The sequence below is a fragment of the Panthera leo genome, chromosome A3 (genome assembly GCF_018350215.1).
Source record: "Panthera leo isolate Ple1 chromosome A3, P.leo_Ple1_pat1.1, whole genome shotgun sequence".
Classification (NCBI taxonomy): Eukaryota; Metazoa; Chordata; class Mammalia; order Carnivora; family Felidae; genus Panthera; species Panthera leo.
Window position 1 is genome coordinate 22,544,185 of NC_056681.1, and position 12,866 is coordinate 22,557,050.

The following is a 12,866-nucleotide window of genomic DNA, read 5'->3' on the forward strand; positions in this document are numbered from 1 at the left end:
CGGTAGCTCAGTGGGGTCTAAGAACTTCTGGAGTGAAGCAAGGTCCTGCCCTCCCAGCTCCCCTCCCTATGGCCTAGCAGGCCCTTTCCCTGGCCCCACCTCAGGCCCAAAAGCTCAGCCCCTGCCCAAGTCCTGCATTCACCAGCTTCTGCTGCCTGCATCCCAGCAGACCCGGCCCGTGCGGGCCACAAGCCGGCCTTTGTGGACCCGCTCTCTTCCACGGGCCGTGCCAGGAGGGGCTGACCCGCATTCTGCCTGCAGCTGGGACGAGCCCCCGAGCTCCTGGGCCCCCCTTAGCCCCGTGGAGAGATGGAGCTGGCATGAACGCAACATCCTGCGTTTCCAGAAACTGACTGTGGTGAAGGGCAGGCCCTGGAGAGACAGCTGCTCGTGTGAGAAATCATTCATTCGCTCACGTTTTCAATAGATGCTTATTGAGTCCCTGCTCTGTGTCAGGCCCTGGTCTTGTGGTGCTGCCACAGATGGCTCTGGCCCTTTTAGGAAAAAGACTGGAAGGAAACCCCCTGCATTAGAGTCACTTGGTGAGCCCACCCCCAAGTTTCTGATTCATTAGGTCTCCGCTAAGGTTTGAGAATTTCTGACAAGTTCCCCAGTGATGGTTATATGCTGCTGGTCCGGGGACCACACCTTGAGAGCCACTGTGACTTAGGACCAGGTGGAGGAATTATGAGTGATGTACATTTTTTGTATTTTCAAAACTGTCTCTAGGATCACTGTTTACTTTTATAAATAGAAAAATCAGTTATTTAAAAGTTAAAAAAATAAATGGTCCCCCCACATGACTCTAGCGCCCTGGATGTAGTCCTGTGTTGAGGGATGTCACCTCCTATGACTTAAACGCCCTACATCTGTTAATGCAGCCCAACGTTAATGAGCTTGTATGTTCCCTGCACTTCTCCTTGGTTGATCCTGAGCTTCAGGTCCGCTCAAACCTCCCTATGCTCCCGATCACCAGGCCCTGTCAGTGTGACTGCAGTGAGAAGAAGTGAGACGCTAGCAAATAGTATGGTGGGGGCTTGAACACAGGCTCGTCTGGAGGCTGGTTTAGCTTGGATTTAGCTGACTGACCTGCACTTCCTGAGTGCCGTTTCCCTTATGCTTCCTTAATCCACTGGCTGAAGTGGCGTGTGGACCCCTCACTTCCTCATTTCTTTTGACTGGTGTGATCATTGACTGTCCCACTTCCTCTTTTTCCACTTTTAGTTCTGTCCACTTGGCATGGTGGCAGTGAGTCTGTGTGTGTATTGGGACGGAGGTGGAGCTGGGGTCCTGGTGAGGTGACCGCTCCTACAGCTGGTGTAGGCAGAATCATCCACTTTGGGGGTTGCTGCTGAAGCCATCCCTGGGGCAGAGGCCGTGGCGGCAAGTGGGGATTAAGCCCTTTGGTTGATGGTGGGAAGAGGACAGTATCTTACGGAGTTGGGAGAAGCAGATACCTGTTCCCTCCGTCTTCCTCTCCTGAGTTCAGAACCATTTGAGAAATAGTCCACAGGAGTCCGGTGGATGAGCTTTCACACTAAGAACTGGCTTCTTCCTGACCCTGCTCCTGAATTAAACCAACCCACCCAGTCTCAGGGGGGCACTGGACAGCCCCAGGCCATGCCCTCGTAGGGAGCCACACATTTTCTGCGGGGAAAGAAAGGCTCAAGGGCTGGTGAGCACACTCTCCAGATTGTGTCCATCTCCAGGGCCCGAAGAGTTGTTTTTTTGCTTCTTGGACCCACTCCCCTGCCCCCATCAGTACCGTCCTTAGGTGCTTTTTCAGGGATGCCTTTGGCGGATCATGCCTCCCCTGTGACTCAGTTTCCCTTTTTAGTGTACAATCTTTGTTAATTCATTCAATCATCCTAAGAGTAGGTATTATTTCCATTTGTGACTCAGTTTCCACATTTGTTATTAGACATAATAATAATCCATTTCTTCTGCTGGGTTCCCTCACTCATCCCCTTACACTCTAATGATTGTTTCATGTTACTATGTCATTTTTGGGGTTGTTTACCTAACCGGACATGCATTTACTCATTCAGTTAATATTTGTTGGGAGCCTGTGGGATGCTAGGCCCGTGCTGGGCGTGGGGGATATTGCGGTGAGTGAGGTAGACGTGGGGTATCCCCCCAGAGACTCACAGTATGTGTGACAGACAAACTATTAAAGAATTGCAGATGTGCTCATGGTGACAAAGGGGAAGTGAGGGACATCTGGGAGCTGGTGACAGAGGTGGTCAGGAGCTGCCCCGGGGAAGTGAGGTCATCCCCCAACACCCTCTATTTAAAACCCAAACTCTGTTTGACCCCTCAGGGCCCTAGATGGCCGACCCCTGTCTGTTTCCCCAGCCTCAGCTTATCCCCCCTCTAGCTACCCTGGCCACCTTGCTGTATTCTGACCCATTGAGCTCTATCCTGCCTCTGAGCCTTTGCACACTCTGGACCCTCTGCCTAGAGTCCTCTCTCCCTGGCTGTCTCTCTGCATGGCCGTTCCTTCTTCCCTCAGCTCAAATGTCCCTTCTTTGGAGATGGCTGCCCCGATCACGTCCTTGGACACAGCCTTTCCCCATTACGCTAGCATATTAGCCAGGTGGGGTTTTTTTTGTTTCTTGCCATGTATTTGGATTTTTTGTATTTGTTGGTTTATCATGTGTCTCCCCAGTGAGACTTGGGGCTCCATGCAGAAGATACAGAAGGGGGCACATTAGTCTTGGTCAGTACCGTCCCTTCCCACCCCCACGCTTGGCACGGGGGGCCTGGCACATGGTTGGTGCCCACAAATGCTCGTTGAATGAGTCTGTCCTGCTTCCCCAGTGTGGTAGGCTCCTATTCTGCTACAGCAAATTACCACAAATTGAGTGGTTTACAACAATCCCAGATTATTATCTCACAGTTCTGGAGGTTAGAAGTCTGAAAATCAAGGCTTTGGCAGGGCTACCTTGGCAAGGCCACATGGCAGGGCTCTGGGCGAGGATCCATTCCCTTGTCCAGCTTCTAGAGGCAGCCTGTTTGAGGCCTTTCCTCCATCTTCAGAGCACGCCCCTCTAACCTCTGTTTCTGTTGTCATGTCACCTTCTCCCACTTTGATCCCCTTGCCTCCCTCTCATAAAGACTCTTATGATTTCATTGGTCCACCCTCATATAATATAGGAAAATCTCCCAATCTCGAAATCCTTAATCTCGTTTGCAGAGTCCCTTGAATTAGGGCATGGACATCTTTGGGGGGGGGGGGGGGGGCATTATTCAGCCTACCACACCCAGGCCCCCAGGGCACCTGGGAGAGCATTGGGTGTGGCCTGCCTTCAGACATACAGGCCACTGCCACGAGCTCCGTGACCGGACCGCCTCTCCCCCCGCTGCAGGATGAGATCGAGGAGCTGCGCGCAGAGATGCTCGAGATGCGGGATGTCTACATGGAGGAGGATGTGTACCAGTTGCAAGAGCTCCGGCAGCAGCTGGACCAGGCCAGCAAGACCTGCCGCATCCTGCAGTACCGGCTGCGCAAGGCTGAGCGCCGCAGCCTCCGTGCCGCTCAGACAGGCCAGGTGGATGGAGAGCTCATCCGAGGGCTGGAGCAGGACGTCAAGGTGAGCTCTGGGCCTCCCCCCACCCTCATAGGTACCCCTCTTGGAGTTGGGAGCACAAGCCCAAGTGGAGCCCAGCTCAGCCCACAGTTCGCTCCTTGTGTGTGCTTGAGCAAGTTACACCACTTCTCTGGGCCTCAGCTTGCTCATCTGCAGAGTGGGGATCCCTGGTGAACCGACAGCCCATTTCCCAGGAGTGTCCCAACGTGATATCATAAATATGAATCCTATTAACAGGAGCCATTCCCACACCTGGTCCTGGGCTTGGAGTTGTCCTTGCCCTGTCCCTGCACTGTCCCTGGAGGTTTCTTTATTGTGCTAATGAGTAGCAAAGGCCTGGAGTTGGATAGGGCTTGTTTAAACCTTGACTCCAATATGCCCTAATTTTGTGATTTTGAGCAAGTCGCCTAAGTTTCAGTTTCCTCATCTGGAAAATGGGTATAACAGCAGCCCCTGCCTCACAGGGTTCTATGAGGGTTAGAAGAGATCATATAGGTAAAATGTCACTGTAAGCACTCAAAAATGTTAGCTATTATTATTCGCATTTTCTGGATGAGGAAAGTCAGTCTCAGAGAAAGGAAGCACCTGTTCAAGGTCACATTGACACTCTGTGTCATTGGTCCAGTGCAGGCTTATCAGCCTCCCGTGCCTGACTGCCCCGCTCCCTGCCTCCCTGCCTTGTGAAGCAGGAGAGGATTGGGCTGGAGGCTGGCAAGAGGGGCCTCCAGAAGAGCAGTCCACCCTGTCTGTGTGTGTGGGCCCTGGTCTGGGGGCTGAGAACTTAGTGGGGACCCAGGCCCAGTCTCTTGCTCTCAGAACTCAGGGGAATGTAGCGGTTGGGGGTGGGGGCACCTGGTGCAGCCTGGGGGCCCAAGGGCCTCTTCCTGCAGGGGTGACTTCTGAACTGAGGCCTGTGGGAGAAGTGGGCTTGAACCAGGAGGGGAGAGGAGGAATGCTGGAGGGAGAGACCTCTGTCTGTAGTGGCCAGGGGAGATAAACAGTGAGTGCCGGCCAGCCAACCAGCGCAGGCAGGCTCCCATCGCAGACTGTCTTTGCACATGCACAGTGGGGTTATAGGTCTGTTGTGCAGATGTGGAAACTGAGCTCAGAAAGGTTGTCTCCCCGGCCAAAGCTACCTGACAGGGCAGCCCCCGGGACAAAGGGTTGCACAAATATTCAAACTCCAGGCACTGGGTTGAGGGAGTGTGGGATGAGGAACAGCTGGGGAAGCTCAGATGAAGTAGATTTGGGCCTAGGTGATTGGGTATTTGGGGTCGGTACACTAGAGAGTCAGCCTTAGAGGGAGGGATGAGGGAGGGAGGAGGCCCTGACTGGGTGGCCAGTGCCTCCCTGGGAGGAGCTGAGAGCAGCTGGTGTGCGTGTGGGAGGGGGGGATCTCTGAGCTCTGGGCTCGGGGAAGCCACCCCTTCTGTTGGGATTTGAACTAGCCAATCAGCATCCAACTTGCCCCCCCCCTCCTCCCTCTTCTCCCCGCCGCTGCAGCTGGATCGCTGAGCTCATCCCTTCAGGCCTGGGCTAGATGCCTCTGGCCACCACACTCTGCCCCATGTGCTGGGGTTGTTCTCCGGCCTTTAGGGGGTTCTCAGAATTGTGACTTCTTTGCTATCTCCTGGGAGGGCCTGATGGGCCCAAGTGGGGACCCTTCCCCCGCCCGCAACCCCAGAGCTGGGTATCTCTCCGGACCCTCTGACTTCTGACTTGCTCTGTCAGCTCCTTGGCCCATGCCCCGACTGGCATGGGGCCACTTCTTGGGACCTCAGTTTCCCCTTCTGTTAAATATGGGGCTTAGAGCAGCCAAATCTATAGGACTTTTGCAGTTCCAGTGGTTTTATCGAGCAGATAGGTTTTTGGTGAAAGCGCACCATGAATAAAACCTCAGGCCTTGGCATCCCCCTCCCCTGGGCTCTCTGTCTGTGGTCCTCCCAGCCTGCAGGACCCACTGAACCTCAGCTGGAACATGGCTCAACATGTGGAGGGCAGCGTGGTAGTTGTTCAAAGACCTGCTCTACCACTTGCTTGGTGTGTAACCTTTGGAGAGCTCCTTCACATCTCTGAGCCTCAGTTTCCCCATGTGGAAAAGGAAGATAAAACTAGTTTCCACCTATAGAAATTTTTGTGAGGATAAAATGACATAGCTCAAGTAAAGAGAGTGCTGACCACAGACTGTGGTTCCGGGTGCTCCCCTAGCAGATGAGCAAATGTTGGTTGTGGTGTTACTGTTCAGGAGAAGAACTTATAAGGCACTCGGAGGTGAAGTGGCTGGGGACAAGGGCAGGGAAGGGAAGGCCAGAATCTCAGCCTGTGGATAAGAATCCCCGAGAGTCTGTTCACAATGCAGGGTCCCAGACCCCAGGCCCCATTCCCCCTCCCTGAGGATTCAGAGTGACAGGGACAGGAACACCCTGAAGCCAGAGGCCCATGAGCTGAGAGGTCTGCCCATGAGCAGGGGGGCCTGTGGTCTGATGGCTGCTGGTTGCATTTGGCAGGAGCCAGGCCTCAGTGCTGTAAACAGTGACCTCATGGCTGAGCGCATTGTTTGCGCTTTGGGGATTTGCCCTGGTGTCCGGAAGCTGCAGCTGCTTCACCTCCCGTGGTATCTCAGCCCCCCTACCCTGGGAGTAGTTGGGAGGATCCTAAGAGGATGAAATGAGACAAGCAGGGGGGAGCCCTGTGAGCATCTGACACGGTGAGCCCGCTGCTGGGCTTGTTGTTAATACTTTTAGTGCTGATATTAACATATCTTCAAGCTTTGGGCCAAAAGCAGGTTCAGGTTGAGAGCAGGACTCTAGAGTTGACCCACCTGATTTCAAACCTTGGTTCTGTAACTTTCTAGCTGTGTGACCTTGGGCAAGTGACCTGTCCTTTCCGAACCTCACAATGGGGATAATAAAGCCCTTCCCTGAAAGGCACATGGTGTCAGGAAGTGACAGCTGATTCTATAAATCACCTGTGAGAGGCAAGGGCGCCCAGGACCACTGAGGCTCAGAGACAGGAAAGGACAGGCTGAGGCAACCAGACTCCTGCCCTCCAGGCCACATGCATGCTCTTTGCTCCCATGGGCCTCCACGGGGGACCCAGGGTTCTGTGGGATCTGCAGTTAAGGGCTCTTTTGTTCACGCTGGAATTCTGTAAGCTGCCTGGGGTTGGGCTTTCTTGACATTGCAACTCTTGGGGGCGGGGGCCAAATGGGGAAGGAGATCATGTGGCGAATGGAGCAGAAGGAGCCTGGGGACTCATGGAAGGGATGAAATCAATAGAGTCATTTATAAACCCAAGAGGATCTTGGAATCCACACGGATCATGTCTTCTTGGTGGGGAGTGTTGCCTCCCAGGTTGAGGCCATGGCAGGGATGGAGAGGAGCTGGCTCCAAGTGGGAGCATAAGTAGGAGAGAAGCCTCCAGCCGCTGAGCCCTCACACCAGTCAGGGACGCAGCCCTCCCTGGACAGTGGGTGGGGTGGGCGGTTGAGGGGAGCAGTAGGTGCAGCTCCCCATATTTCAGTCATCTGTTCCTTCATCTCCCTTTTCGCTTTTTGGAGCTTTGGGGGGTTTGTTTGTTCTCCAACAAGTGTTTATTTGGCACTAGCGTGTACCAGACCCCGCACTGCTGCCGGGACACAGAGATGTGAAGGAGCCCAGGCATGGTCTGGGGCCTTGATCTCTGTGCCCCACCACTCCTGCCCCTGGGGCCTAAGCAGCATGAATGAATGGATGAATGAATGAATGAATGAATGAGTGAATGAATGGATGAATGAATGAATGAATGAATGAGTGAATGAATGAATGAATGAATGGAGTATTGATCAGGACAGGGGCTTTCTGGGTGACCTAATAGCCCCAAACCGGGGACTATAGCCAAGAGCCTGGGGTTGAACACCAGTAAAAACCCTGACACCAAACACAAGAGGGAGATTGTGGGGTACTGGGCCAAAAAATCCGATAAAATCAGCGCACAGAGGTGAAGCAGTGATCCTGACAATGCTTTAACAAATTATATTTCTTGATGTTCTAGCCACCAACCCAAGGACTATGTCATTTATTCCGTACAGCAGCCTTTGGGAGTAGGCTGTATCAACCCCATTTACCAATGACCACAAAGAGACTTCAAATGTATAAATAAACTGGCTGTGGGTCACACACACACAGAGTGCTGGAATCAGACTCGATCTAGTTTTCCCCTACCTGCAAAGTTCTTGTTCTGGTATTGAGGGGTTGCTCATCCCACTTGGCAGACAAGGAAAGTTTGGTGGCCTAGGGAGGCTGGGGACCAGCTTCCGGCTGTCCCTGGGGATCTTCAGGGGCAGGGAGCAGCAGTGGGCACCAGAGGGAGGGGAAGGCAGTGCTGAGTTTCCTCTCTGGCCGTTGTTTTTCCTGGCCTGCCTCTCACGCTGCCAAAGGGTCCATGCCGAGCTGGGCCTGGGCCCAGGCAGAGGGCAGAGCCAGGGAGGGCCCTCTTCCCTTCCGGCACGGAGGAGGTGCCATAGTTGTTTCCGAGCCTGGCAGGCATGGGGCATTGGGCTGTCTGCCCTTCACATACCTCTTGCTGGCAAAGCCCTGGAACCGCTCTCAGAGCCCTGGCCATGCTGGCCCCTCAGGCAAATCCCAGGGGCTCCCCCCCCCAGCTCAGCTCACACTTGGTCTACATGACCCTGAGCCGAGTCACTTATGCTCTGAGCCTCAGACAGCAATGGAGTGAAGAGGAATGAATCTGGCACACAGTAGGTATTCAACGAAGGGCAGTGCCTGGACCACTTCAGAGTAGTTGTGATTTGCCAGCGCAAAAGGGACTTCCTCATCCCCAGAGGCTCCCTTTCCTGGCCTTTGACCCCCAGGGTGTCCTCCAGGAAATGGGGTGCTTTTGCTGCAGAGCCCTGTCACTAGGATTAGAGTTTGCAGCTCTGTTAGCTCCCTTCTGTAGGGATGACTTGGACATATGCCCACCCTTTGTCATTTCCAGCGCGTTCTGTAGCCCAAACGATTGGAAACCAGGGTCAGGGTCACACTATGACCTCTGGCAGGTCATGTATGGCTTCACCACTCACCCAGCACTCACTGTGCTGGCCCAGGGCCGAGCTTTCTTGTGCAATAGCTGATTCAGTCCTCCTGTTGGGCCCACGAGGTTGCTGCTATTATTGCACCCATTTTGTAGTTAAGGAGACTGAGGCACAGAGTGGAGAAATGATTTGGCCGGGATCACATGCTGGTCACTGGCAGAGATGGGATTCAGATGGCTCTGGGGCCACCCATCTTGCTCTAGTTTCCACTTATGCTCACTTCCCTCCCTTTATTTACAAAAAAAAAAAATTTTAAGTTTATTTATTTTTGAGACAGAGACAGATCATGAGTGGGGGAGGGGTAGAGAGAGGGAGGGAGACACAGAATCCAAAGCAGGCTCCAGGCTCTGAGCTGTCAGCACAGAGCCCGATGCGGGGCTCGAACTCACAAACTGTGAGATCACGACCTGAGCCGAGGCCAGATGCTTAACCTACTGTGCCACCCAGGCATCCTCACTTCCCTCCCTTTAAAATGAGCTTCTGGCCAGGGCACCTGGGTGGCTCAGTCAGTTAAGCATCTGACTTTGGCTCAGGTCATGATCTCACAGTTTGTGAGTTCGAGCCCCGCATCGGGCTTTGTGCTGACAGCTCGGAGCCTGGAGCCTGGCTTGGATTCTGTGTCTCCATCTGTCTCCCTGCCTTTCCCCCACTCACACTCTCTCTGTCTCTCAAAAATAAATAAATAAATGTTAAAAAATAAATACAAAAATAAAATGAGCTTCTGGCCCTGCCACAGGCTCTTGTGAGAATTAGAAGCACCGAATGCCTCAGGTAAATGAAAAGGCCTTGCTAAGAACAGGCAGGGCCTTTACAGCTTTCTGGGGACTGAACTGTGATATAGACATTAGGAACTCAGGGTGCCTGGGTTTGGGTTTTGCTCCTGCTGTTTCTTGGTTCTGTGACCCCTGTATCTTCTCTGTGCCCCAGTTTCCTCATCTGCTAAGTGGGGATGATGAGAGACCCTGTCTGCTGGGGGGTTGCTCTGCAGACAAGGCCACGCGGTCCCTGCTCATCACCCACCCTTGTTCAGGTCTCTAAGGACATCTCTGTGCGGCTGCATAAGGAGCTTGAGACAGTGGAGAAGAAACGGGCACGGCTGGAGGAGGAGAACGAGGAGCTTCGGCAGCGGCTCATCGAGACCGAGCTGGCCAAGCAGGTGCTGCAGACGGAGCTGGAACGGCCGAGAGAGGTGAGGGCTCGCCCATCCCAGCCAGGGCCAGGCCGGGGCAGGTGGGCGTGTGCCAGCCCCCTAGCCAGGGTCTCTGGAACCTCTGCGTCTGCACAGTCATGCACACTAAGGACACAATGGTGAATGGGAGACACCGGTTCCTGTCCTCAAGGAGCCCAGAGGCGAGGGACGCCCGGGTGGCTCAGTCCGTTAAGTGTCTGCTGATTTCAGCTCAGGTCATGATCTCATGCTCGTGAGATTCAACCTTATGTCAGGCTTCATGCCGAATGTAGAGGCTGCTTGGGATTCTTTCTCCCTCTCTCTCTGCTCCTACTCTGCTCATGCTTTCTCTCTCAAAATAAATAAATAAACATTAAAAAAAAAAAAAAAAAGGGAACCCACAGGCTAATGAAGGAGACAGTCATCCACCAAAGAACCGTGCAACTGTGGGAAGATGAACTGCAAAAGCATTCCACAATACCCACCGTGGGGCCTGGCCCTCTGCCTTGGTTTCCTTATCTACAAAACGAGACAATAATACCCTGAGTTGTTGTGAGGACTAGCTGGGGTAACTTGTGTGGACATGATTTAGGGGCTGCCATTTGGTGTAAAGTTCGGTGCGGGGGGCTGGGCCTCTGGCCAGTGTCTCGACACAGATTTCGGGACATTACTCGGTTCCTGAATGTGGCCCCCAAGCACCAGCCTCTCCCTTTGTTCACGTGAGTCTTCCACTCGTGCGTACTTTCTGCCTTCTGCTGTGTGTTGGGGATGCAGTGTGCTGGGTACCATGCTAGGCACTTTTTCTGAACAATTTTCATCAAGGCCTAATGAGATTGTGATTATACCCATTTTATGGGTGAGGAAACAGCCCCTGAGAGAAGGAGGGATGTCCTCAAGGTTGCACGGGGTCCTGTGGGCTCTGCAGAATGCCTATGGAAAGCCATCAGCCTAGGTGACCGCTAGGGACTAGAGTCCTCCAGAATGCAGGGGTCTGTGCTCCAGATGGCCCGGTGAGGGGTGGGGAGGGCTTCTGACCACAGAGGCACAGCTGGGTCTCAGCTATCTGGTTGCTCACGAGGGTATCTTAGGATAGTACATTGTTCTGGGACACCCCTCACCTTCCCTGAGGGCAGACATGAGAGTGTTCCAGGACTGAGACATCACAGCCCTGAGGCCAGAACAGTCCATCAGCTGCCCTTCCTCCTGGGCATGTTGTGTGGTGTGCCAGTGGCTTCTCAGTGTGGAGATGGGACATTGGCTGCTAAGGGCTGCTGCGGAGCCCTGTCCTGCTCCAGGGCTGGGTGGGAGGCCCCCTCCTTCGGGAAGTCTCCTGCCCCCCATGGCCTGGCCCCTGACACTGGGGACCATGTTCACACATGTTGTTGCTGCCGCCCTTGATAGTGTGGAAAGGGGAGACAGTTTCAGAGAGTGCCTTGGAGCTCAGCGTGTTCCTGTTGTAAAGGAGAGGAAACTGAGGCTCAGAGAGGGACAGCTTGCCTGAGTTCACCCGCCCTTCCTTGGCAGAGATGTGGCTGAGACCCTGAAGCCGCATCCCCCTCTAAGTCTCAGTTTCTCCATCTGTGACATCGGGATAATAACAGTACCCAGCTAATGCGGTTGTTTATGACCATTAATAAGATTGGGTAACCGTAGAACACTGTGAAGAAGTTAAATAGAATAAAGTAGCGGGGCACCTGGGTGGCTCAGCCTGTTAAGCGTCCGACTTTGGCTCAGGTCATGATCTCACGGTTTGTGGGTTTGAGCCCCGCATCGGGCTCTGCGCTGACAGCTCAGAGCCTGGAGCCTGTTTCGGATTCTGTGTCTCCTTCTCTGTCTGCCCCTCCCCCGCTTGTGCTTTTTCTCTCTCTCTTTCTCTCTCTCTCAAAAATAAATAAATATTTAAAAAAGGAATAAAGTCGTAGTGCAATTCCCCAAAAAATTAAATATGCAGTTATTATATGAACCCACAATTCCACTTTGGGATATATACCCAAAAGAATTAAAAGCAGGGACACAAACAGATACTTGTACTCCTGTGTTCCTAGCAGCATTATTTACAATAGAAGCAACCCTAATGTCCATCAATGTATGTACATAGAGTGGACTATTGGTAAAGCTTCTTAAAGGAAGGAAATTCTGACACATGCTCCACCCTGGATGAACCTTGAAGACGTGATGCTAAGTGAAATGAGCCAGCCACCAATGGACCAGTATTATGATTCCACTTATAAGACCTACTTAGGGTAGTCAAATTCATAGAGACAGAAAGCAGGATAGAGGTTACCGGGAGCTGGAGAGAGGAGGGAGGGAGGAATTGGTGTTCGGTGGGTACAGACTTTCAGTTTAGGATAATGAAAAAGTTCTAGAGATGAATAGCGGTTGCTTGACAAAGTGAATGCACTTAATGCCACTGAAATGAGTACTCAAAAATGACTAAAAATGGTAAATTTCATATTGTGTATACTTTAGGACAATTAAAAAAAAAGAATAAGGTAGAGCTATATGTACTGATGTTGAAAGATCTCTAAGGTATGTAGTTAAAAAAGAAGGGGAGAGAGCTATATATATTATGCAATCCCGCCAATTATTTTGATAACAGAGCAGACTGGTTTTGGAGCATGTATGTGTGTGTGTAAACGCATAGCAAAAGTCTGGAGGAAAATCCGCTGACTGAGGAAGGAGAGATGGTGGGAATAGCATGGGGAAATGACTTTGCTTTGTATTCTTTTAATGCTGTAGTAAGGTGAGTTTTAGGGAGGGGGATTATTTGTTACATTTTAAATGTAGTCAAGCAGGTAAAGAGCCCTATGTGGTGCTGGGCACACAGTAGGTGCTCAAGACACATTGGTTCGCTTCCCCTTTGAAGACATGTCAGGCCTGCTGGTGCTCCCCGGCATGCCCCTTGGGGTCTCAGGATCTGGGCAAGGGGGTGTGGCCCTGTGTTTGTTTGCCGAGTACCTTCTCCCCACCCCTTCCAGACGTGGTTTCCATGGAGATAAGTGTCCCTGAGCAATTCTGCCAGAGCTGCTGGAGT

At 52.7% G+C, this 12,866-nt stretch overlaps 1 protein-coding gene across 2 annotated transcripts in view; it reads left to right on the forward strand.

The window, feature by feature from the left end:
* The window catches only part of SOGA1 (suppressor of glucose, autophagy associated 1), a 64,956-nt gene that overhangs the window by 16,097 nt on the left and 35,993 nt on the right, over positions 1–12,866 (forward strand). For both annotated transcript variants that reach the window (XM_042931031.1, XM_042931032.1), the window contains exons 2-3: positions 3,369–3,593; positions 9,695–9,853. In XM_042931031.1, the coding sequence (XP_042786965.1) occupies positions 3,369–3,593; positions 9,695–9,853 (384 nt within the window). The remainder of the gene's footprint in view (positions 1–3,368; positions 3,594–9,694; positions 9,854–12,866) is intronic.